Raw genomic sequence first — 25,051 nt, 5'->3', positions numbered from 1 at the left:
TAGCACTGGTACAGAGAATCATAGAATCAACCATGTTGGAAGAGACCTCAGAGATCATCAAGTCCAACCTAGTACCTAATACCAAACGTCATCACTAGCTAAACCATGGCTCCAAGTGCCACATCCAATCCTTTTTTGAGCACCTCCAGGGATGGTGACTCCACCACCTCCCTGGGCAGCACATTCCAATGGCAAATTACTCTTTCTGGCAAAACCTTTCCCTCACCTCCAGCCTAAACCTCCCCTGGTGCAGCTTGAGACTATGTCCTCTTGTTCTGGTGCTGGTTGCCTGGGAGAAGAGACCGAATCCCACCTGGCTACAACCTCCCTTCAGGTAGTTGTAGACAGCAATGAGGTCTCCCCTGAGCCTTCTCTTCTCCAGGCTAAACAACTCCAGCTCCCTCAGCTTCTCCTCACAGGGCTGTGCTCCAGACCTCTCCCCAGCTTTGTTGCCCTTCTCTGGACACGTTCAAGTGTCTCAATGTCCTTCTTAAACTGAGGGGCCCAGAACTGGACACAGGACTCAAGGTGTGGCCTAACCAGTGCAGAGTCCAGGGGCACAATGACTTCCCTGCTCCTGCTGGCCACACTATTCTTGATGCAGGCCAGGATGCTATTGGCCTTCTTGGCCACCTGGGCACACGGCTGGCTCATGTTCAGCTGCTGTTGACCAGTACCCTCAGGTCCCTTTCTGCCTGGCTGGTCCCCAGCCACTCTGACCCCAGCCTGTAGCACTGCCTGGGGTTGTTGTGGCCAATGTGTAGAACCTGGCACTTAGATGTGTTAAATCTCATGCCCTTGGACTCTGCCCATCTGTCCAGCCTGGCAAGGTCCCTCGGGAGAGCTCTCCTACCCTCTAACAGATCAGCTCCTGCCCCCTGCTTTGTGTCCTCTGCAAATTTACTGATGATGGACTCAATGCCCTCATCCAGATCATCAGTAAAGATATTAAAGAGGATGGGGATCAGCACTGATCCCTGGGGGACGCCACTGGTGCCCGGCTGCCAGCTGGATGTGGCACCATTCACCACCACTGTCTGGGCTCAGCCCTCCAGCCAGTTCCTACGCCAGAGCAGAGTGCTGCTGTCCAAGCCACAGGCTGAATTTCAACATGTACTGAAGCTTCTAAAGGTGCTATTTCCATGTCAACAGTTACTTCATATATAACTTCATTTCAAGAGAAGTGGGCTGTCGACAGTTTGGAAGTGCAAGCAAAGAACCATGTTCTTCTGCAGTGGAGCTTGTATGGGTTTTTTCCTCAACAGCTATCAGGGTCTTAAAGCAAATAGAGATGGAATAACAGCATAGAATCTATTTCTTCCAAACCAGAAAGTAAATATCAGGCAACCACCACTTAAGGATGTACCTTCAACCCTAATAAAGAATTTCAGAACTACAGTACAGCAGTACAGTACATGGATGTGGTGGGTTGAGACTACACTCCCAACAAAGCTGGAGAGTTGCTCCCCAATATACATCACCAGACTAGCTCAGTTGGTTTGGAAGCTGAATGAAGCTGTATTTACAAAGCAGGCAAAATCTGGAAATATAAAATGCAATGAATGTGTACAAAAATGTAAATTTACATAGCTTTACAATTTAGGAAGAACACAAGCATCCCCTTGAATTGTTCCCAGAACCCTTTGGACAGTCCAGGCTATTCTGCTAACAACCTCCTGTCTCCCCCTTCCCCTTCTCAGTACCTGACAGACGCAGTGCATGCCAGCTGAAGGGCAGGAAAGAGATAAGAGAGCAAGCCATGCAAGAAGTGAAAAGAGACAGATGAGTTTTTCCAGCTAACTTTTATCCTTATGAGCAAAGCCAGTGGAGTGATGTAGAGAAATCAGTTGGTATTATTTTGCATCCAGTGGTAATTTATTTACCTTTTTGCTCAAAGATCTCCAGAAAGTTCCTGTTGTTGTTTTTGTAGTTAGGAACTAGGCAGAAGTTCCACCTTCAAACCATAACAGTAGGCACAGATGTCATTCACAACATTTACTTAATGTCTTAGAGCTGCAGTCTTCAAAATAAGTCACTTTCTGATGAGTTCTCAGTTTGAAGCATTCAGATTTCTTCACTTGCAAAATGATAAGATTAGGGACGGATTGCAGAGCTGACCAAAATAATCTATTTAATGAAGGCAGAAATGAAAACAAGTTGCAAGAATGAGCTGCCTGTTATGGTTTCATTTTTGTTTAAAAACAGAAACTCCCTCTGCATTTCAGTGTTGAGCTGGAAGGAAGTCCATCAAGCCTTTTCATTAGCCTTTCCCCTTAGTTATTTATTTATTGCATCCCTTATTTACTCAGGCTGAGCTTTGATGAACTCAAAGCGCATAACATACATAACATGTAGTAATGTCTCAGTCAATGAGCTCAGGCAGGGAGTATTATCTCCAGAGTCTTCACAGTAACACAGTATCACCAAGGTTGGAAGAGACCTCAAAGATCATCAAGTCCAACCTGTCACCACAGACCCCATGACTAGACCATGGCACCAAGTGCCACGTCCAATCTCCTCTTGAACCCCTCCAGGGATGGTGACTCCACCACCTCCCTGGGCAGCACATTCCAATGATGAACGACTCTCTCAGTGAAGAACTTTCTCCTCACCTCCAGCCTAAACTTCCCCTGGCACAGCTTGAGACTGTGTCCTCTCGTTCTGGTGCTGGTTGCCTGGGAGAAGAGGCCAATCCCTTCCTGGCTACAACCTCCCTTCAGGTAGTTGTAGAGAGCAATGAGGTCTCCCCTGAGCCTCCTCTTCTCCAGGCTACACAATCCCAGCTCCCACACCCTCTCCTCACAGGGCTGTGCTCAAGGCCTCTCCCCAGATTCCTTGCCCTTCTCTGGACACATTCAAGTGTCTCAATGTCCTTCTTAAACTGAGTGGCCCAGAACTGGACACAGGACTCAAGGTGTGGCCTAAGCAGTGCAGATTACAGGGGCACAATGACTTCCCTGCTCCTGCTGGCCACGTTGTTCCTAATGCAGGCCAGGATGCCATTGGCCTTCTTGGCCACCTGGGCACACTGCTGCCTCATGTTTCGGCAGCTGTCAATCAGCACCCCCAGGTCCTTTTCTGTTTGGCAGCTCTGCAGCCACTCTGACCCCAGCCTGTAGCTCTGCATGGGGTTCTTGTGGCCAAAGTGCAGCACCTGGCACTTGGATTTGTTGAATGCCATCCTGTTGGACATGGCTCTGGTAACTGTCCTCTCTTCATCACCAGCAGTCTGTGCCAGGAAAATTTGACTGTGAGACAAGAATTAATTTATATAAACTTTAGGGGGGGTTAATATCAACAAGACTTTATCATACTTTATTTGGCAAGCTAGACCTTAAGCTCTTCTGCTTAGACATGCATCTCTAAATTCCAAGCTTCTACTTTCTGGTTTTCACCCCCGCCCTCTCCCCCCTTATTTAGCTTAAGGTAGTTTTCTGCTAAAAAAAACCTTGAGATTATAAGGGATATTGTGAAATATTTTCCCAGTGTCCAGTATATTGAAGTACTGGAAACTCTGATTTCCATTCTGTTGAGGTTCTTTGAAATTATTTCATTTAGGAAATTGTTAGGAAATGATAATTATTATTTAGGAAATTGTTTTCCTAAAACTTACCTTCTGCTTTATTGAGGATGTTAGGATGCAGTTTAAAAATGAGTTAATATGAAGCTAGCATCTCCTAAAGGGACTGAGAAACAAACTGAACAAATTAAAATGTTCAGCACTTCAGGTGCTTGAACTTACTTTATTTGAAGTAGTTTAATGTTTTCTTGAAACAGAATCTGTCTGGTTGGATGAGACCTTGGATGCAGCACTGAAGGGTCAACACTAAACCATGTCCCGAAGCATCAGGTCCACACAGTGCTTGAACATCCCCAGGGATGGCAACTTCGCTGCCCTGGGCAGACCATTCCAATGTTTAATAACCCTTTGAGTGAAAAAGTGTTTCCTAATATGCAGCCTGAACCTCCCCTGGCACAGCTGGTGACCATTTCCTTTCATCCTGTCACTAGTCATCAAGGAGAAGAGGCTGCCCTCTTCTCGCTCCAACCTCCCTTCAGGTAGTTGCAGAGAGCAGTGAGGTCTCCCCTCAGCCTTCTCTTCCCCAGACTGAACAACCCCAGCTCCCTCAGACTCTCCTTGTGGGCCAGGTGCTCCAGGCCCTTCTCCAGCCTCATCGCCCTTCTCTGGGCAAACTCCAGTATTGACTCCTGTATTGAGGGGCACAGAACTGAACACAATACTCGACACGTGGCCTCACCAGTGCTGAGTACACTGCATACATACCACTGTCTTCTTGGGGTCCTTGAACTAATTTCAGAATACACTCCTTAGAACATCTTCTTATTTTAAAGCTGTATTACTCATTTGCAAGTTTCCAACAGACCTACCTCTGTGTCAGCTCAAATGATACTGTCAGTAATGCGTTGCCCTGTTGAACTTCCTGTCACCTAAAAGTTTCCCATAATTTATTTTCACTTGTGCTTGCAAAGAGCTTTCCATTTAGTGCAGAGTCATGTAAGCTGATCACTACAGTATTTGTAGTTGTTTGCTGCATAAGTAATTATTCAAAACATCTGTCCAGCTCTCTGTAACTAAACCAAGTGCCTAACAGCAATGCCATTCATTGTGAGATTTCCAATCACATATTGGTGTTTTGAATTTGAACAGCAGATCTGAGAACACTGTATGAAAACTTTGCCTGCTCTCTAAATTAACTGCTTCTATGTTGTATGGGTAGCTGGAGATGGAAAGCTGTGTTTATAGTAAGGCCAAAACCCATGGGAAACATCTCCCTTATGCCCCTCCATCCCTTATGGGGAGCAGCTCCCCAGCCTGAGGGAGCTGAGGGCTCTGTAGCTTGGAGAGGAGGAGCCTGAGAGGTGACCTCATTGCTGTTGATAAAGATGTGCAGGGTGAGTGCCCAGAGGCTGGAGCCAGTCTCTGCTGGGTGGTGCCCAATGCCAGCATAAGGGGCAGTGGTGGAAGGTGAGGCAGAGGAAGTTCCATGGAAACAGGAAGAAGAGGTTTTTTTTTCCCTGTGAGGGTGACAGAACACTGGAAGAGGCTGCCCGGGGGCTGTGGAGTCTCCCTCTCTGGAGATATTCAAGCCCTGCCTGGGTGTGTTCCTGTGTGACCTGCTCTAGATGCTCCTGCTCTGGCAGGGGGGCTGGACTGGGTGATCTCTCGAGGTCCCTTCCAGCCCCTAAGATTCTGTGATCTGTGAACCCCATGTTGCTCCATACTGCACAGATGTAGCATCCTACTCCAAATATGCAATTTGAGTAAGTGAAACAGAAGTGAGGTATAAGATACTCAAGATACTCAAGCAAATACAGTGAGCTCCAAAGGTCATCCAGTCCAACCTCCCTGCAGCCAGCAGGGACATCCCCACGTAGATCAGGCTGCCCAGGATCTTGTCCAGCATCACCTTGAATATCTCCAGGGATGGGACCTCAACCACCTCTCTGGGAAACCTGTTCCAGTCTTCCACCACCCTCACAGGAAAGAACTTGTTCCTCACATCCAATGTAAATCTGCTCTGCTCTAGTTTGAAGCCATTGCTTCTTGTCCTGTCCCTGCAGGCCTTTGCAAACAGTCTCTCTCCATCCTTCCTGTAGCCCCCTTCAGGTACTGGCAGGCTGCTCTTAGGTCTCCCTGGAGCCTCCTCTTCTCCAGGCTGAACACCCCCAGCTCCCTCAGCCTGTCCTCATAGCAGAGCTGCTTCAACCCCCTGATCATTCTCATGGCCCTCCTCTGGACCCTCTCCATCAGCTCCATGTCCTTCCTGTATTGAGGGCTCCAGACCTGCACACAGCACTCCAGGTGAGGTCTCAGCAGAGCAGAGCAAAGTGGCAGAATCACCTCTCTGGCTCTGCTGGCAATGCTGCTTTGGATGCAGCCCAGGCTGTGATTTGCCTTCTGTGCTGCAAGCTCACACTGCCTGCTCTTGGCCAGCTTCTCATCCACCAGCACCCCCAAGTCCTTTTCCTCAGGGCTGCTTTCTAACACCTCATCCCCTAGACTGTATTGATAGAGAGGGTTGTTCTGGATTCTCTGGTTCTGTGTCTGCTGCTCAGTGTTCAACACTTGTTGAATAACAAGCAAACAGCTGTTACATGTATGACCGTTGTGGGCAAACGCTGGACCCAACTGTGCAGTACAGACTGGGAGTGAGGTAGGAAAACACTGAGGAAAGTTGACTCTCAGGTGGGGTTTTGGTGAAGTGAAGAAATTGTGAATAAAAATGTGCAAATTAAAATGTTGTAAATACTTTTGCAGATAAGACCAAATCCTTGGCAGCTGTAACTAACAACTCCAACACCACAAGCACACAATCGGCATCGGTAGCGGTGACAGCACCTTCAGTAGCTGGTGGGCAAGGGGCACCTTCATCCCCTGTTAAGAAGGTAAATGCCTTTCTTGTGATCTCACCTTTCTGTTCTTCTGTAAAAAGCAGGTTGGATTATCCAGTTACCTGCTGAGAATATCCAGAGGTTCCTCAAATACTCTGTATTTGTTTCTGTGGCATCTGTGTTCACTTTCATTAAATCTTGAATGGTTTAAGTTCTAAACAGAGCTGCAAAATGAAAACCTGCAAAATAGCTGGACATAAGAGCCTTTTATAAAGAAAACCAATCTGTTGCACAGTGAGTGGAGCTCTTGTCTTTCTGAAGCTAAATTTCATGGTTTGAAAGTGTTTTCCATGCCAGACTCTTCCAGAAGTTTTAGAGTCGTTCCGTGCCTGTACTTGTGATGCACTTAAGGTAAGGTAGAGAGGCATGACTTACTGTACTTTCAGGAGTCCTTAGAAGCATTCAGCTCGTGCTCAAACATAGAAATTGAAAATGATACCTGATATTAGAAGCAGAAAATGCTGTAGGTGTGTCTCCCCCCAGATTTCAGTGTATTTAGGGTGCCCTGGAAGAGCTAGAGAATTTGGGACGTGTGATTTATTCAGATGCACAGCTCAAAATGACACCTTCCAAATGCATTTTGCATGGAGGAAGCTTTTTACAGCTTGATGTGGAAAGTTAATTGGAATGAATTGTAGTTTTGCTTGAGAAAGGAAAGATAAGTATGCTTGAGTGGAAAAAAATTACAGTCAATAATGCATAGTCAGAAGGTGGCATACAAATCAAACTTCTAGAATATAAATGCAGACTGGCTGGTAAGGCTCATTCATCAGCCATTGCAGCTTTGCTGTATACATCATCATCATCAAAGCACAGCCCTCTGCTGATGCTTCTGAAAAGCATCAGTTCAGAAGAATTGGTAGCCATGATATACTGAAGCTCTAGTGGAGAGAGGAAGACTTGCTGCTGGGCTAGCAGTAGATACTGCACCTCGCTCCAGAAGCTTGTTGCAGTTACACTTTCATATTCTCATTTGAACCTAGTGATGATTCATCATACAAACTATACTACAGATTAACAGATGCAGGGAATATATTGCCCAACTGCATCATATTATGTAATACTATGCAATGGGGTTGGGCCAACCTCCCTGATCCTAAGAGGTGCTTTACAAAAATACTTGTGATGGATGTCTGCAAGACCTATCTCCAAAACCATCCAAAAACCATCAGAGCAAAAGGGGAGCTGTGGGCATGCCAGGGAGGATTAGTTTTCATGTGCTAAGCTTTGTGGCTGGGCAGGCATTTAGATTGCAGGGTGACATTAATCTAAACAGCTCCTTTTGGCCCAATGAGGGATTATTGTTCATCATGGGAGCTGCATTTGCATTGCTTAGGAGCTGTGCAGAACTGGAGGGCCACAAGTTCTCCACACAAACCACAGCAAACGCATGAGGGAGGGAAGACATTGTGCGTAATTACTGGTTTGCTAACTGCAGCTAACTGCAGTGAATTCCAGTCTGGTGTGAATGTTAATGCAAGGCAAAAAGCCTGTTTTTATTTCTTGAAATCACTTCAGTAACACAACCATTTGTGACAGTTGAGCAGCTGCACTGATGCGCTCTGCACTCGTTCAGTTTTTTTACTGTACATAATTAATCTTGCACACTTGAGATTCAAAGACATCTAACACTTCAGACACTTCATTTTCCTGAACTTTTCTTTGTCTGAACTTTTATCTTGAAGTTAAAAGTTTCCTGGCTTCAGAATCAGTTTATTGCATGTTATGCAAAAGCCTTCTGGGCAAGAGGACCTTTGTCAGAGGACCTTCGTCAATAGGATGTTACCAAATTGTTACTAGCTGGGGTGTCACTTGAAATTCCTGAACAGAATGATCCATAGATGTGGGTTTTATGATATGGGATTAAATGATGATGATGTATGGAGGTAAAACTTCTTAAATAATTTTTATTTAATGGATTCTCTTCTGGTCTGAAAGGTCGAAGGTGCCAGGTTAGAAGTAGACTTCAGTTGTCGTTCTGCTGTTGTGTGTGGGAAAATACAGAGTTTTCTGTAGCTACAAAACAGATGCACAGGTAGATCAAAACTACCTTGTAGCATGTACATGTCATCTAGAGCAGCAGTCACAGTTCATATCAGTGAACATGAAGGCTTTAAATGGCTTTTACCAATGGGGGTAAAACAACACTGCCTGTGTCACCTTGCACCTGCCTTTTCAGGTTTTCACCATCTGTGCTACTGCAGCTGCCCTTCTGCTTTTAAACCATAGATGCCCAAACCAAGTGGTGCACATTCCGTGTACTGAACTGGAATTTGGGTACTCTTCTGTCTGTGTGGCATTCAGTAATGCTGCTTTCTGACAGAGTAAAACAGTAAGGGAGTAAAGGTGCAAGTCTGATAGCTAAGCTAGCATGGGATGTGATTAAAGAACAGGAATGAAATATGATAAGAATATGAGATGTATGTTAATATGAATCTCTCATGTGAAGATTTAGGCTGTGGACCTTTGTTAGGCCTTGCTGTCCTTTTCAATGCAGACTGTAATCCTCTCTCTGAATTATCTAAGTGTGTTGTGTTGCCTTTAATAAGAATCTTTTACTGAAGTTTTAAGTCTCTTAGTGCTCTTTGATATTTTGTAACATAATGAAAAACTGCATAACATAAATGTAGGAACAAACTGTTTGGTTTAAAAAAAAACAACTCACTGTTTCTGTTTCCCATCCTTTCAATCTTCATCTTGTCTTAACTGGCTTTAGTGTGATTTCATTTCTCCTGTCCTGCCTGTCGTGGATTCAGTAGATCCTGCATCATGGAGGCAGGGCTTGCGCAAAACTGGCATTGTTCTGGTGCCCAGTAAGGGTGAAAAGTTGATGGTGAGGCTCTGGTGTGCACAGTTTTGTGTACAGGTTGCAAAATAACCTTTTTAATCAAGATACTGATAACTGGATTTGCATGTTTCTGGACTTGCATCTGGCAATCACAGTGTGTATGATAAAGTGTGGCTTTTTCTAAGCTAACTTTTAGAGGAGCAGCAGGCCTTGACCAGTCTTACATTTCTTATCTCATTAACTAATTGAAGGGAAGAGTCTGTAGGTTGTCTCTCACCACAACTCCCCTCCAAGTTCAACATTCCTATGATGATTAAAACCAGTTGTGTTCTCAAGTCTCCACGAGGAGCGTGAATTGCCACAGCTAATGCAAGTGAATAACCTAAACCTGTTCACGTGTGTGTTATAGTTTCCAACATCTACAACCAAGGTTTCTCCCAAAGAAGAAGAGAGGAAAGATGAATCTCCTGCTACGTGGAGGTCAGGTCTTCGAAAAACTGGTAGTTATGGGGCTCTTGCAGAAATTACTGCTTCCAAAGAAGCTCAGAAAGAAAAGGACGCTGCAGGTGTTATCCGTTCTGCTTCAAGTCCCAGGCTTTCTTCTTCATTGGACAACAAAGAGAAGGTAATAGTTTTTAGTGTGAAACAATAGCTTGAGGAACTGAGCTACCTTACTTAGCATGGATGGTTATGATGTACTGTAGAAGAATAGAATAGAATAGAATAGAATAGAATAGAATAGAATAGAATAGAATAGAATAGAATAGAATAGAATAGACCAGACCAGACCAGACCAGACCAGACCAGACCAGGCTGGAAGAGACCTTCAAGATCATCACATCCAACCTATCATCCAACACCACCTAATCAACTAAACCATGCAACCAAGCAACTCTCACATCTTCTAAACACCTCCAATGATGGTGACTCCACCACATCCCCAGGCAGCCCATTCCAATGGGCAATCACTCTGTGTAGAATTTCTTCCTAACCTCCAGCCTAAACCTCCCCTGGCACAGCTTGAGACTGTGTCCTCTTGTTCTGGTGCTGGTTACCTGGGAGAAGAGACCAACCTCTGCCTGTCTACAACCTCCCTCCAGGTAGTTGTAGAGAGCAATAAGGTCTCCCCTGAGCCTCCTCTTCTCCAGGCTAAGCAAACCCAGCTCCCTTAGCCTCTCCTCATAGGGCTGTGCTCCAGACCCCTCACCAACTTTATTGCCCTTCTCTGGACTCGTTCCAGCAAGTCAACATGCTTCCTAAACTGAAGGAAGTAGTGAGGGTCTCTGTAGGCTGCACTGACATCTATTCCTCACCAAAATTTTAAGAGGTTAAGTTATGCAGCTTATATGTGGTCCCTTCTATAAGTGCAGTGTGCACCTTCATTGTCTGGTAACCTGGTACATAGCACTGGGCCTTGTCCCTTTTTTGGTACTTGCAATGCTTATCAGTAATTTTTACAGTTAAGGGAGAGCAGTGGTTTGATAGTTTTAGCAACGCTTGGAGAGTGATGTTGAAAGAATCTTACAAAAATGAAGTCTCTTTTTATATTCTGTAGTCATGTTAAAAAAAAAAAAACAACCCCAAAAAAACCCACCAGAAAAACAGAATTAACCAGGTTGGAAAAGACGTTTGAGATCATCCAGTCCAACCTATCACCCAGCACCATCTAATCAACTAAACCATGGCACCAAGTGCCTCATCCAGGCTCTTTTTAAAGGCCTCCAAGTGATGGTGACTCCACCACCTCCCTGGGCAGCACATTCCAATGGCCAATTACTCTTTCTGGGAAGAACTTCTTCCTCACCTCCAGCCTAAACCTCCCCTGGTGCAGCTTGAGACTGTGTCCTCTTGTTCTGGTGCTGGTTACCTGGGAGAAGAGACCAACCTCCACCTGGCTACAACCTCCCTTCAGGTAGTTGTAGACAGCAACAGGGTCTCCCCTGAGTCTCCTCTTCTCCAGGCTAAGCAACCCCAGCTCCCACAGCCTCTCCTGACAGGGCTGTGCTCCAGACCCCTCCCCAGCCTCGTTACCCTTCTCTGGACACATTCAAGTGTCTCAGTGTCCTTCCTAAGCTGAGGGGCCCAGAACTGGACACAGGACTCAAGGTGTGGCCTAACCAGTGCAGAGTCCAGGGGCACAATGACTTCCCTGCTCCTGCTGGCCACACTATTCTTGATGCAGGCCAGGATGCTATTGGCCTTCTTGGCCAGCTGGGCACACTGCTGGCTCATGTTCAGCTGCTATTTACCAGTACCCTCAGGTCCCTTTCTGCCTGGCTGCTCCCCAGCCACTTTGTCCCCAGCCTGTAGCACTGCATGGGGTTGTTGTGGCTGATGTATAGAACCCAGCACTTAGATGTGTTCATTCTCATGCCCTTGGACTCTGCCCATCTGTCCAGCCTGGCAAGGTCCCTCTGCAGAGCTCTCCTACCCTCTAACAGAGGGGCTTGTTTTCAAGAAGTTGTTTCTTTAATTAAACTTCAATACACTGAACCAATCCAAGGGCACATTTGGAACAGGTAACTGAATGGCTCTGTTTCAAGTATAAAGGTTTAAATCTGATGGGGATTATGAATACATTAGACTATTTGATAAGATATTATGGAAAATACAAGTACAGTTGCTTTCAGTAATCTGTGTTGGAATTGTACAGCAGCAAAACAGAAGAGAAGTTATTTGCATTACCATGTTCGTATGATCAGGTAGCAGTGAATACAGGTGAAGTTGTCCCAGTGAGGGTTTCCCAGCCAGTGGCAGTTTGTTCAGTAGCAATGACCCTGCTAATACTGAGTACATGTCTTTCAGGAGAAAGATGGGAAAGGAACTCGACTAGCCTATGTTGCACCTACGATACCAAGACGACTGGCCAGTACCTCTGACATTGATGAGAAAGAAAACAGGTGACTCTGAAGTTACAACCTCTGTTAAAGATGAAATTGCAGAATCTTGGGGTGGCTAACAACCTGACAGATTTCAAAATAGGGATAATTTATGGCATCATGCTCTGTAGGTTATTCTAACCCATAATCCATAGGGTATCCCAATTCCTGACGATTTTTTGTCTTGTAAATGATGATGGCCCCTTAGAAAATCCCAATCACTATGTAACAAGAGCAGAACTGTGCAATGAATGTAGAAAAATAAATTCAAAGCCAAACATGAAGTAGTAAAGTTTAAACTACTAAAAGCATTTTTCTGCTTTGTCATGAGCCATGGAGTGCTGCTGTCTGGCCCCTTCACTACTTCAGATAAGAATTAAATGCTGTGTTTCTCACAATCTTGGCTTAAAGTCATGTGGAGGAGCAGCAATAACTTGCTGAAATGACAATTAAATTACAAAAGCAGTTGTTCTGTTGAACTTTTGCTGTCTTTTGGAGACTTTTTGCTTTTCTTTGCTGGTATTTCTTCTGTAGCTTGCAGTTTGAAAGCCCCAAAAGTTGAGGTGCATTGGCTTGTTACCTGTGAAGGTTTGGGTGACTTCATGGCGTATTTACATGGCCAGAATCATTGAATCAGTAAGGTTGGAAAAGACCTCAGAGATCATCAAGTCCAACCTGTCACCCAAGACCTCATGACTACTAAACCATGGCACCAAGTGCCACATCCAACCCCCTCCTGAACACCTCCAGGGATGGTGACTCCACCACCTCCAATGACTAAAAACTCTCTGTGAAGAATTTTCTCCTCACCTCCAGCCTAAACTTCCCCTGGTGCAGCTTGAAAATCTCCCAGTTCTTCATTTTTTTCCATTACTGAGGTTCTCCACAAACATCTTGAGTTAATACACAATGAATGGTACAAAGGTTTTACATCTCCCTAATGTCTTCTTTCTGCTGGATCATCTCCACACAACTGAGTGTTGGATGACCTGAACTAAAAGTCCTCTCATAGGTCAGAGTGTGCTGTTGTAATTGTTATGGGTGAGACTGACAAATCTTATATCTGAAGAAGATAGAAGCTGCTTTGCTGCAGCTTTTGAAAATGGTTCATGCAAGTACTCATGAAGTACTGTTGCATATATTGTCTCTGGGTAAAAATGTCTTGTTTTGAAATGAGGATATTCCAGCTCTTGAGCTCCCCTAAAGTTCAGCTTAGTTTGTTAGCATCTCTCATGTTCCTTGGCCAGGTTTTTTTCCAATCTCTCTCTCTGTAACAGGAATGTTTGGAGTTTCTGTTTATCATTCTTGGGAGTACTGTATTCTTTGAGCTCAAGTTCACTAGTTTTGGTTTGTTTCTAAGAGAGATTATTTAAAGTTTGTTTTTCTTTAGTCTTCTGAGAGATTCTTGAAAACTCCAATTCTCCAAAAATGTCATAACTAGATGATGCCTTAAGATTGGGATAAATATTTCATTGCTGTTTTTATTTAGAATCACAGAATGTTAAGGGCTGGAAGGGATCTCAAAAGCTCATCCAGTCCAAGCTCCCTGCCAGAGCAGGAGCATCTAGAGCAAATCACACAGGAACACATCCAGGCAGGGCTTGAATATCTCCACAGAGGAAGACTCCACAACCCCCCTGGGCAGCCTCTTCCAGGGTTCTGTCACCCTCACAGGGAAAAAAAATTCTTTCTCCTGTTTCCATGGCACTTCCTCTGCCTCAGCTTCCACTACTGCCCCTTGTGCTGGCATTGGGCATCACCCAGCAGAGCCTGGCTCCAGCCTCTGGGCACTCACCCTGCACATCTTTATCAACAGCAATGAGGTCACCCTTCAGGCTGCTCCTCTCCAAGCTACAGAGCCCTCATCTCCCGCAGGCTCTCCTCATAAGGGAGAAGCTGCTATTGTTTGTAAGAGAGGGACTACATTTTGCTTCAGTTTTGAGGTGTATGTCCTCAGTGTGCCAGTTTTTTCCTTTAATTTTCCTTCTTCCCCCTCCCCATCTTTAACTCTTTCAGGCTGTTTAATCAAAACCAACCTTTGGTAAGATGAGTTTGCTAAACTCCATGTGTTGTTTTTTCACAGGGACTTATCTGCTAGCTCAATACGTAGTGGCAGTTCTTACACCAGGAGAAAATGGGAGGATGATGCCAAGAAGAACAGTTTGAATGAAGGTCCTGCATCTTTAAACACAAGTTATCAAAGAAGGTGTGGGATTTCCTCTTACCTTTATATTTTTCTCAAAATAAGCTTATCAATTAAACAAACAAATCAAGAACTGGATCACTTTCTGAGGACGGTTTAAAATGGAATGGTATCATAGTGAAATGTGAGGCCATTCAGCGAGAGCTGGACAGACTGAGAGCTGGACAGATAGGAATCTAATGAGGTTCAACAAGGTTAAGTGCAGAGTCCTGCACCTGGGAAGGAAGAATAAACAGCAGCAGTACAGGTTGGGAGGTGATCTGCTGCAGAGCAGCCCAGTGGAGAGGGACCTGGGAGTGCTGGTGGATGGTATCCTGGGGTGCATTCAGAGGAAAGTGTCCACCAGATCCAAGGAGGTTCTCTTCCCTCTCTATGCTGTCCTAGTGAGACCTCACCTGGAATATTGCATGTGTGTGGCCAGCAGGAGCAGGGAAGTCATTGTGCCCCTGGACTCTGCACTGGTTAGGCCACACCTTCATTCCTATGTCCAGTTCTGGGCCCTCATTCTAAGAAGGACATTGAGACTCTTGAATGTGTCCAGAGAAGGGCAATGAGGCTGGGGAGGGGTCTGGAGCACAGCCCTGTGAGGAGAGGCTGAGGGAGCTGGGGTTGCTTAGCCTGGAGAAGAGGAGGCTCAGGGGAGACCTTCTTGCTACTTGAAGGGAAGTTGTAGCCAGATGGGGGTTGGTCTCTTCTCCCAGGCAACCAGCACCAGAACAAGAGGACACAGTCTTAAGCTGTGCCAGGGGAGTTTAGGCTGGAGGTGAGGAGAAAGTTCTTCCCGGAACGAGTAATTGGCCATTGGAATGTGCTGCCCAGGGAGATGGCGGAGTCACTGTCCCTGGAGGTGTTCAGAAAAGGATTGGATGTGACATTTGGAGCCATGGTTTAGTTGTCATGAAATGTTGGGTGACAGGTTGGACTTGATGATCTCTCAGGTCTTTTCCAACGTGATTGATTCTGTGATTCTGATGAGGAGAGGCTGAGAGCCCTGGGCCTGTTTAGTCTGGAGAGGAGAAGACTGAGTCGGGGTTTAGTAAATGTTTATAAATACCTGCTGAGGGAGCTGGGATTGTTTAGCCTGGAGAAGAGGAGGCTCAGGGGAGACCTCATTGCTCTCTACAACTACCTGAAGGGAGGTTGTAGCCAGGAGGGAGTTGGTCTCTTCTCTCAAGCAACCAGCACCAGAACAAGAGGACACAGTCTCAAGCTGTGCCAGGGGAGGTTTAGGCTGGAGGTGAGGAGAAAGTTCTTCACAGAGAGAGTCGTTTGCCGTTGCAATGTGCTGCCCAGGGAGGTGGTGGAGTCCCCATCCCTGGAGGTGTTCAAGAGGGGATTGGATGTGGCACTTGGTGCCATGGTCTAGTCATGAGGTCTGTGGTGAAAGGTTGGACTTGATGATCTTTGAGGTCTCTTCCAACCTTGGTGATACTGTGATACTTGAGGCCTGGTGGTTAAGGGGCAAGGGACAGCTTCTGTTCAGTTGCACCCTGTGATAGGGCAAGGGGCAATGGATAGAAACTATAGGACAGAGGAGCCGCAGAATACAAGGCCAGGGATTTAAAGGATCATTGATAGCTTTTGTGCTGTTTTAATGAGCAGAGAGAAGTAACACAGATGCATGCCTTGTACTTGTCTCTTCCTTAGTGGCTCCTTTGGTAGAAGACAAGACGATTTGATTAGTTCTAACGTTCCAAGTACTGCATCAACAGTTACCTCTTCTGCTGGCCTTCAGAAAACACAGCCTGCCAGCACCAACACTACTACAAAGAGTACAACGGGTTCTACTTCAGCAGGTGTACCAAGCAGGTAATGGCTCCAGCACCCTTCTTGTTTGTCTTGGAGTTTTCTCGTTGTGTTTCCTGCGTGCTTACGTACGTGCATGTGTTCTTGTGTAGTGCAATCTGGGGCTCTGGATTTTTTTTGTTTCACTCTCCTGTTCAATTCATTTTGATCTTTATACAATTTGGCTCAAAAATTGTGACTGGCTTTCCAGTGCAAAGGGAATGCCAGGCCTGTGGAAGATCATAACTCTCACGTCAGAAGGGTGCGAAGGATAAAAGTTCAGTTGTGAGCTGCTGGAGTCTCAGCAGCTCCAAGCTGAGCTTTCATAGTAGAGACATTTCTCAGTCTCCCCTTTAAAAATAATAAATAAATTAAAGGAAAAATCCATCCCTCAATGTACATGTTATTAGTTGTTCAGTAAAGTGCTTTCATTGTTTAGCTGTTTCCTTTTCTCTCTTTTTTTTTGTGTTGCTGCTTGTTACGCTGTAGTACCTCAAATCGTTTGTGGGCTGAGGATAGTTCTGAGAAAGACAAGGACAGTGGTTCTACAGCAGTGACCGTTCCTGTTGCACCATCTGTTGTAAATGCTGCAGCCACTACCACAGCCATGACTACAGCTACTTCTGGCACTGTGTCCTCAACATCAGAGGTCAGGGAGAGACGGAGGTGTGTAAAGGTCCTAAGAGTAACGTTGCTCTCATATAAAAGTTCTATTTCTGTTTGTTTATTTTTTTTCTTATTTAAAGGAATGTGTTGTTGGTTACCACCAATTGGGATGGTACAGGATGGGAAGCAGTGTTGCTTGCTTGCTGTGTGTTGAAAACACCTAGCAACCTGCCTTGGTTTGTCTAAGAGCTTAGTACCAGTGCAGACCATTCATGAGCTTTTGATACTGGCCTTAGGTTATCATGGAGTATGTGGCATTTTCATACCTGTACTTCCACTGATAGATCAAATGAGTTGTCTTGAAAACAGAACTGTTTTAAAACACTGAATTAAAAATAAGAAAATCAATAATCAATCACTTACTACCAGTACACTGGGCTACTGTATGGCAGTATGCTAACAAGGCAGCACTTTGTCAGTAATTTTGTGTGCCAGTCACTACTGAGAAAAATACTATTGAACCCAACACATTCTATTTATTTTATTGCATCATATAGGGCCTCTGCTACTTAAAACACAATCTACAGTTGTAAATGCAATGGTTTAAGAGCTATCCAATATGAGAAATGAGTAAGAAGCCAATGTAAATCTTGCTTCATGGTGGGTTTTTTTCTGTCAAAATTGCATGGAGGATGAGCTAAGATTGATGGATATTTTCATTTCCATAAAGAGTTGTAAGCTGCTATTATATGGAAGCAGAAATAAGATTTCAATAGGTTGTCAGTTTCTGTTAGCTTTCCATGGATTCTTCTTCTTCTTCTGGGTATTTACAAGTGTTCATCCTTTAACCCTTCCACTGAAATGCAAGTTCAGCTTTCTGTCTTGCTCCTGTAGTAGTTCTGGATTGTAACACTTCTGTGGGTGCCAGATGTATCTCTGTACCATCACAGAGATAATCAACCTGTTCATAGGTACAGAAGTATCCTGCATTCATTTGGTTCTCTCAAGGCAGCAACAACATTTAAAGATGCCTCACAGCTCTAGGCTGATTTAAAATAGTCTCTTTTCAAAAGTCTCCCTTCCATACCCAAAACTGGGAAGAAATAACTTCTAGGAAATGGGGGCTTATTTATTTATGTATTTTTAAATGCCCCACTATGATTCAGGGAGGCTGCCCACATGCTTACAACTCAGTAAGAACCATAGTTGGAACCAGCATTTTCCCTAGTGAAATCTGCCAAAGGCTTTGAGGAGACCTTCTTGTGGCCTTCCAGGATCTGAAGGGGGCTACAAGAAAGCTGGGGAGGGACTTCATGGGGTGTCAGGGAGTGATAGGACTGGGGGGAATGGAGCAAAACCAGAAGTGGGTAAATTCAGATTGGATGTTAGGAAGAAGTTCTTCCCCATGGCACAGGTTGTCCAGGGAGGTGGTGGAAGCCTCATCCCTGGAGGTTTTGAAGGCCAGACTGGATGGATGTGACTCTGAGCGACCTGCTGTAGTGTGAGATGTCCCTGCCCATGGCAGGGGGGTTGGAACTGGGTGATCCTCAAGGTCCCTTCCAACCCTGACAATTCTATGATTCTAAATTCAAAGCACACCCAGCCAAATGCATCTTCTTCTCAAAAGCAGTTCCTGTTATAAAATGCAAATACCATTTCAGTCTCTTAGGAGCTAGAAAAGCAAAGACATTTATAATTAAGGCTTTTGCTGTCTTGTTTGCTCTTGCTAGTGTGTGTATACTAATGCACATACCCAATACATGTTCTAGATACCTGCAGCTGGCCTGAAATACCTTCTGTTGTCTGACTCTGGGCCAGCTGTACAGTATACTGTTGCAGATGCATTTTTGATTGCATATTAAAGCATCAGTTAGATCCTACCAATCAGCAAGCCTGGACTAATTACTGCATGCATGTGAGAAGGTAATAAATACAGATTCACACATGCATTATCTATCTGTATCTATACAGATACATTCTATATATATATATATATGTGCCTGTGTGTATCTGTGTGTGTTTATATGCACATGAAAAACTTGTCTGTGTATGAAATATTAGAGAAGTACTTTGTTAAGAAAGTAATCTCTCTATATAGACTACAACTGCCCATTCAGAAAGTATGTCTGAAATGGTATCTCAAAGAATGTTTGACAAGCAAGGCGTCACATGTCATGAAACGCCTCAAAGAAGCAGCTGAAGAAGGTACCTTCGTTATCTGGGTGTTTAGGATTGGTTTAGAGAAACAGGCAGGTGAATGGCAAACTTGGAATTTTAAACCTTTGTGCCGTAAGTAATGCTGCGTGGAGCAACCTCTGTGTGCTGGGGAGGGACATCGTAAGGACATTCCCCATCGTAAGAAAGACACAGAGCCGTTGGAGCAAGTCAAGAGGAGGACCACAAAGATGATCCAAGGGCTGGAATAACTTTGCAGTGAAGAAAGGCTGAGGGAGCTCAGCTTCTTCAGCTTAGAAAAGAGAAGATGCTGGGGGGACACTATAGCTTCCTTCCAGTACTTGAAGGGATCCTACAAGAAGGTTGGAGAGGGACTTTTCATGAGGGTGTCTGGTTGGCAGGGAGGTCCAGCAGGGTCGTCCTCTCGCGAGCCTGCTCGGGACTGTGAGGTCAGCTGCGGGAAGTTCAAAGCCCGCTGGAGCTGTGCGCGCCAGGCCATACGGGCTGCAGAGCCTTCTGCCCAGCTGCAGGTGCCGGGGCAGCTGCCTCTGGGGCAGCTCAGATCAATTATAGAACTTCAGTGGAATATAATTTTTTATTTTTTTTTTTAGTAACTCAATGAATCCCTGAACCAGGGCTATTACTCGGGCAAAGGCTGTGAGAAAAACAGTGTGGACCCAGACAGAGTTGGTGCACCAGCACACAGGAGCTGAGCCAGCAGTGTGCCCAGCTGGCCAAGAAGGCCAATGGCATCCTGGCCTGCATTAAGAATAGTGTGGCCAGCAGGAGCAGGGAAGTCATTGTGCCCCTGTATTCTGCACTGGTTAGGCCACACCTTGAGTCCTGTGTCTAGTTCTGGGCCCCTCAGTTTAAGAAGGACATTGAGACACTTGAATGTGTCCAGAGAAGGGCAACGAGGCTGGGGAGAGGCCTTGAGCACAGCCCTGTGTGGAGAGGCTGAGGGAGCTGGGATTGTTTAGCCTGGAGAAGAGGAGGCTCAGGGGAGACCTTATTGCTCTCTACAACTACCTCATGGGGGGTTGTAGCCAGGAGGGAGTTGGTCTCTTCTCTCTAGCAACCAGCACCAAGCTGTGCCAGAGGAAGTTTAGGCTGGAGGTGAGGAGAAAGTTCTTCACTGAGGGAGTCATTCGCCATTGGAATGTGCTGCCCAGGGAGGTGGTGGAGTCACCATCCCTGGAGGTGTTCAAGAGGGGATTGGACGTGGCACTTGGTGCCATGGTTTAGTTACAGGGTCTAGAAATGGGTAGATTCAGGTTGGATGTCAGGAAAAAGTTGTTCCCCATGAGGGTGGTGAGAGACTGGCACAGGTTGCCCAGGGAGGTGGTGAAAGCCTCATGCCTGGAGGCTTTGAAGGCCAGGCTGGATGTGGCTGTGAGCAACCTGCTGTAGTGTGAGGTGTCCCTGCCCATGGCAGGGAGGTTGGAACTGGATGATCCTGAGTTCCCTTCCGACTCTGGCAATTCTATGATTCTATGATTTTAGTTCTGAGGATGCTACCTTGGTCACAGATCAGTGAGAAGGATGAAGTGTGTAAAAAGTAATCCATCCTATGTAGTTCAAAGTTTTCTTCTGTTCTGGTTTTACAGCCATGTCATGCTGCTGGGGAGGTTTTCTGACCATTTAATACATTTGTACCAAAATTACTGCTTGACAATCTTGTTTGTAATTAACTCTTCAGATCATACCTCACTCCAGTACGGGATGAAGAGTCAGAATCCCAAAGAAAAGCTAGATCTAGGCAAGCAAGACAGTCTAGAAGATCTACACAGGTACAGTTGTATTAACTCTTCTGCATGCATGGAATCATACCCACATAGCTCTCTGAGCACAGTGGCATTTCTGTTCCCCAGTGAAACTCTAAATTCATGGTGTAAAAGAACTTGTACCAAATGAAACAGAGCTGCTTGCTTTTTCCCTTTTCTTCCCTAAAAGCTTTAAGATCCTTCAGTGTGTACTGAAAGCTGTGTTTTTAATAGTCACTGAAGAGTGACAATCTAAATTGGAAAGCACAAACATCTCCACTGAAAGGAGGATTTTGATTTCCTCATGGTACAATGATTTAGTCACTTGTATCTGAAGTAATGTGGAATTTTTGCCTATGTTTTTTTTTTTATGGCTATGATTTTCTGGCTGAAGATTTAATATTTGAGCAATAATCCTATCATGCTGTGTTTACTTCCATTTCTGAGTCTCTCTTTCTGTGTGTAGGCTATTGAAGATACCATGATCGAACTAGCCAATGTATGGGTAGCTAATAAGATCCATGGCATAGGAAAAAAAATGCATCCAGCCTCATTTCTGTGAGGAAGAGATTTTTGTAACTTGCTGTTAATCTTGAACCTGGCTGCATGTCTCCTTTCAGCTTTACTCTCAGTTTACATACTGGAGTATTTGGTGGGATTTTTCCCCACTACCTCACACTGAATTGCAACCAGTGCAATCTTAACATGGATGTGACAGTAGCCAAATAGATTATCTCTAGCCATTACCTGAACTCTCTTTGGGTAGTGGAGCAATTGCCAACCACTCTTCTCTGCAGTGTGTCTTCCTGTGTCTGCTGACAAACTGATAATAATTAGCAAGTAGTCTCTGGATGAAACAGCACAAAGAAATACTCTAGCAATCATCTTTGTTTGCTTTAAGGCTGACTCTTTATATTGTGTACTAATGTTACCTTCAAATCTTTGCAGTTTTAAACCCCTCAGCTATTTCTGCTTCATACAACATACTGGAGTTCTTTTTTACCTCCTGATTAATTATTCAGAGCCCTGAGAGATGGTCAAACCACAGGCCAGCCATGGGGTATTTACAGAAGAGAAGCTACCAGGAATTGTTTTATTAAAGCCTTATCAATACAAGGTGTGGGGGGGTGGAAATCAACCAAGAAATAACTAACTGATCAGCTGCAAAGCTGGCTTTGAAGAAAAGGTGGTGAGGTGTTTGGAGCAGTGTCTCAGTAAGCTACAAAAATGCAGTTCTCTTCAGAGAATTGTTTGCTTCCTGAGCATATTTCAGGTCTGCTTTTCAGCCACAGAGTAACAAGGAAATGCAAACTGGGTGGCAGCTTTCTCTGGTCCTGTTGGTGCCATTTGTTTTTGTGTTGTGGAGGGAAAGTCCAGTTGCAGTGAGTGATTTGTAAAGTATCACCATTCCTGGAAATTTGGTAACTGTTAGACTTTTTGGGGGCTCTTTCCAAACTGTTTACTATCCTTATGATGATAACTGGAAGGATCTAGTGGGTCCCTAAGTGATTTCTAAATTATGTTCTCCATGATCTGTAATGTCCTAAACCAACTCACTGTGGTGTTGCTGGAGAATCTGTAGTAGAACACACTGCAGCAAACATTTGCCACTAGTCAAAGAGGGATGTTTGATTCCAAGAGAGCATCTAGGTGAAATTGGTTTCTAAGTAGATAGACCTTTTCTTCAGCTCAATCTTCTCTTCAAAGTCTGTTATTTATAGAATGTGTGTCATCTACATTCATGTGAGTGATGCACTGAAAAGTTGGCTGCTGCCTGCTGCCTTTGCAGGGTGTAACACTGACAGATCTTCAAGAGGCTGAGAAAACTATGGGAAGAAGTCGTCCCACACGAACCAGAGAGCAGGAAAATGAAGAGAAAGAAAAAGAGGAGAAAGAAAAACAGGACAAAGAAAAACAAGAAGAAAAGAAAGAATCTGAAACTAAAGATGATGATTATAGACAAAGATACTCCCGAACTGTTGAAGAGGTATTTTTCATGATGGGTCCTTTTTAGGTAGAGAAATCACATGAATCTTAACTCCAAATGTAGCATTTTAATGTTGGTACAACTGCAAGAATTATTTCTATATTTAAATTTTAAAACATCCTTTAATCTTGGTAAAATGGCTTGAGAGCAGCCCTGAAGAAAAGGACATGGGGGTGCTGGTGGAGGAGAAGCTCAAGAGGAGCCAGCAGTGAGCACTTGCAGCCCAGAAAGCCAACCAGAGCCTGGGCTGCAGCAAGAGAAGTGTGGCCAGCAGGGTGAGGGAGGTGATTCTCCCCTTCTGCTCTGCTCTAGTGAGACCCCATCTGGAGTACTCTGTCTAGTTCTGGAGCTCCTGTCACAGGAAGGATCCGGAGGTGCTGGAACATGTCCAGAGAAGGGCCATGAGGATGAGCAGAGGGCTGGAGCTGCTCTGCTGTTGAGACAGACTGAGAGAGTTGGGGGCTGTTCAGTCTGGAGAAGAGAAGGTTCCCAGGAGACCTAATTGTGGCCTTCCAGTATCTGACGAGGGCTCCAAGAAAGCTGGGGAGGAACTTTTGAGGGTGTCAGGGGTGATAGGACTGGGGGGAATGGAGCAAAACTAGAAATGGGGAGATTGAGATTGGATGTCAGGAAGAAGTTGTTCCCCATGAGGGTGGTGAGACACTGGCACAGGTTGCCCAGGGAGGTGGTGGAAGCCTCATGCCTGGAGGTTTTTGGAGCCAGGCTGGATGTGTCTGTGAGCAACCTGCTGTAGTGTGAGGTGTCCCTGCCCTTGGCAGGGAGGTTGGAACTTGGGATGCTCCTTGAGGTCCCTTCCAACCCTAACAATTCCATGATTGTATGAAATTAATTGTGATGTGTTTTGCTGAACAGCCTTACCACCGCTACAGACCAACTTCAACTTCGTCATCATCCACCTCTTCGCTCTCCACCTCCACTAGCTCTCTTTCCACTTCAAGTCAGCTGAACAGACCAAACAGCCTTATAGGTATCACATCTGCCTATTCCCGGAGCGGAACAAAGGAGAGTGAGAGAGGTAAGAGGATGCTTGTGAAGCCTTCTTTCTTCTTCCTTTAGCTGACACAGGGCAGCTTACCTTCCTAAAGGTAAGGCCAGCTGGGATGCAGTACTGTGGTAGTGAGGCCACAGGGGATGTGTCTTACTCCCATTCTCTGTAAGAAGTTACAAAACATTTGGAGGGGGCAAAAAGTTTTCTGTGCTTGGTGTTTTGCAGCCATTTAGTATGCAATTAGTATGAAACAGCTAGAAATAAAATAGCAGATGTCAGAGTATAAACACTTGTAGGTATCGAGGAGGATTTCTTACTTGATTGAACAACTGATGAGTCGCTGAGGTTTTGATTCAGTCCTTCCACACTCAAGGATTAGAATGGTGATTTAATGCTTTAAGGACCTCTCAGAGTTTCATGAGCAGCTGGAAACAAAGGGAGGAGGATATTTAGAAGAGTATTTGATGGAACCATGCTTCTAGATACTTAGTTTATGTAATCTTAAGATGAGGATGAGATGTGTGATTCAGGAGTCAGAAAAATGCTTTTCTCTGATGTCAGCAGAGTTTTTTTGCCCTCATTTCAAATGTGATTGACCTGCTGTAATTCTCAATGTGTTGTGCTTGATTAGTAATCTGTCAAAGGAGGAGGCTGTTGGCATATTGTCATCTGTTCTCTCTCAGAGGCATGCCACAGTGTTGGCATGACTTGGGAGTCTCCCAAAGACTGAACTGATCAGTAACTTGGGTAGAACTACTGATGAAAATCCACAATTTTGTTATACAAGGGATCAGATTAAATCATCCATTGATGCAAATCTCCAGGAGTTGTGTAGCAGTATTGCCATGTTCCCTAGACTGGTGTTTTCTGAGGGAGATGTTGGGGCCAAGCTTCAGGGATATGCTGAGTCAGTTTTCCCCTCTGTCCTAACATCAACTGAAATTTGCATTAAGCTTCTTCAGAAATACATGCTTGCTGTAGGGACCTCTGTCTATACTGTCCTATGGAAGCTATTGTCAGGGGTAAGTACTGATACAGCAGGGTTGGTTGTGTTGGTTTTTTCAAATTATGGCTTCAGGAGGAGAAATGCATTACCATCTGAAAGCCCAGGGACAAAACCATCTAGCTTGGAGTGGGACAGATTGCTCCATTGCTCCCAAAGGGGCAACAGAATAAGGCTCACACCAATGGATTGGATAGCAATGGAAAGTTTAAATGGAAAAGCAATTCATGTACTACACAAACTACAAAGCATAGTGGTGAGCACAGCAAAGCCTACAAAGCTCAGAGAAATCCCCAGTCTAAACTTAACACAAAAGTTCCTTCACACTAGATCAAAACCCAAACACTTCCCTTCTCCCCACCTGGGATTCACCAAAGACCCCAGGGCTCTTTCTTCCCCCACTCCCCATTGCTAGGTTGGTTTCAGGCTGTCCAGGCCT

The 25,051-nt window shown here is 45.0% G+C and overlaps 1 protein-coding gene across 4 annotated transcripts in view; it reads left to right on the top strand.

The window, feature by feature from the left end:
- Positions 1-25,051, top strand: part of PPP1R12A (protein phosphatase 1 regulatory subunit 12A) — a 160,431-nt gene that overhangs the window by 107,268 nt on the left and 28,112 nt on the right. For 3 of the 4 annotated variants that reach the window (XM_068162424.1, XM_068162426.1, XM_068162425.1), the window contains exons 9-17: positions 6,281-6,408; positions 9,612-9,827; positions 12,008-12,102; positions 14,165-14,287; positions 15,932-16,093; positions 16,559-16,735; positions 20,550-20,640; positions 22,403-22,600; positions 23,474-23,636. In XM_068162424.1, coding sequence (XP_068018525.1) covers positions 6,281-6,408; positions 9,612-9,827; positions 12,008-12,102; positions 14,165-14,287; positions 15,932-16,093; positions 16,559-16,735; positions 20,550-20,640; positions 22,403-22,600; positions 23,474-23,636 — 1,353 coding nt within the window. The remainder of the gene's footprint in view (positions 1-6,280; positions 6,409-9,611; positions 9,828-12,007; positions 12,103-14,164; positions 14,288-15,931; positions 16,094-16,558; positions 16,736-20,549; positions 20,641-22,402; positions 22,601-23,473; positions 23,637-25,051) is intronic. The other variant, XM_068162428.1, reaches the window with a different exon arrangement.

Source organism: Melanerpes formicivorus, unplaced genomic scaffold (assembly GCF_026170545.1).
Source record: "Melanerpes formicivorus ecotype bairdi unplaced genomic scaffold, bMelFor1.0.p_v2 SCAF_64, whole genome shotgun sequence".
NCBI classification, from domain to species: Eukaryota; Metazoa; Chordata; class Aves; order Piciformes; family Picidae; genus Melanerpes; species Melanerpes formicivorus.
The sequence above is the reverse complement of the archived record's forward strand: the minus strand, read 5'-3'. Positions and strand labels throughout refer to the sequence as shown.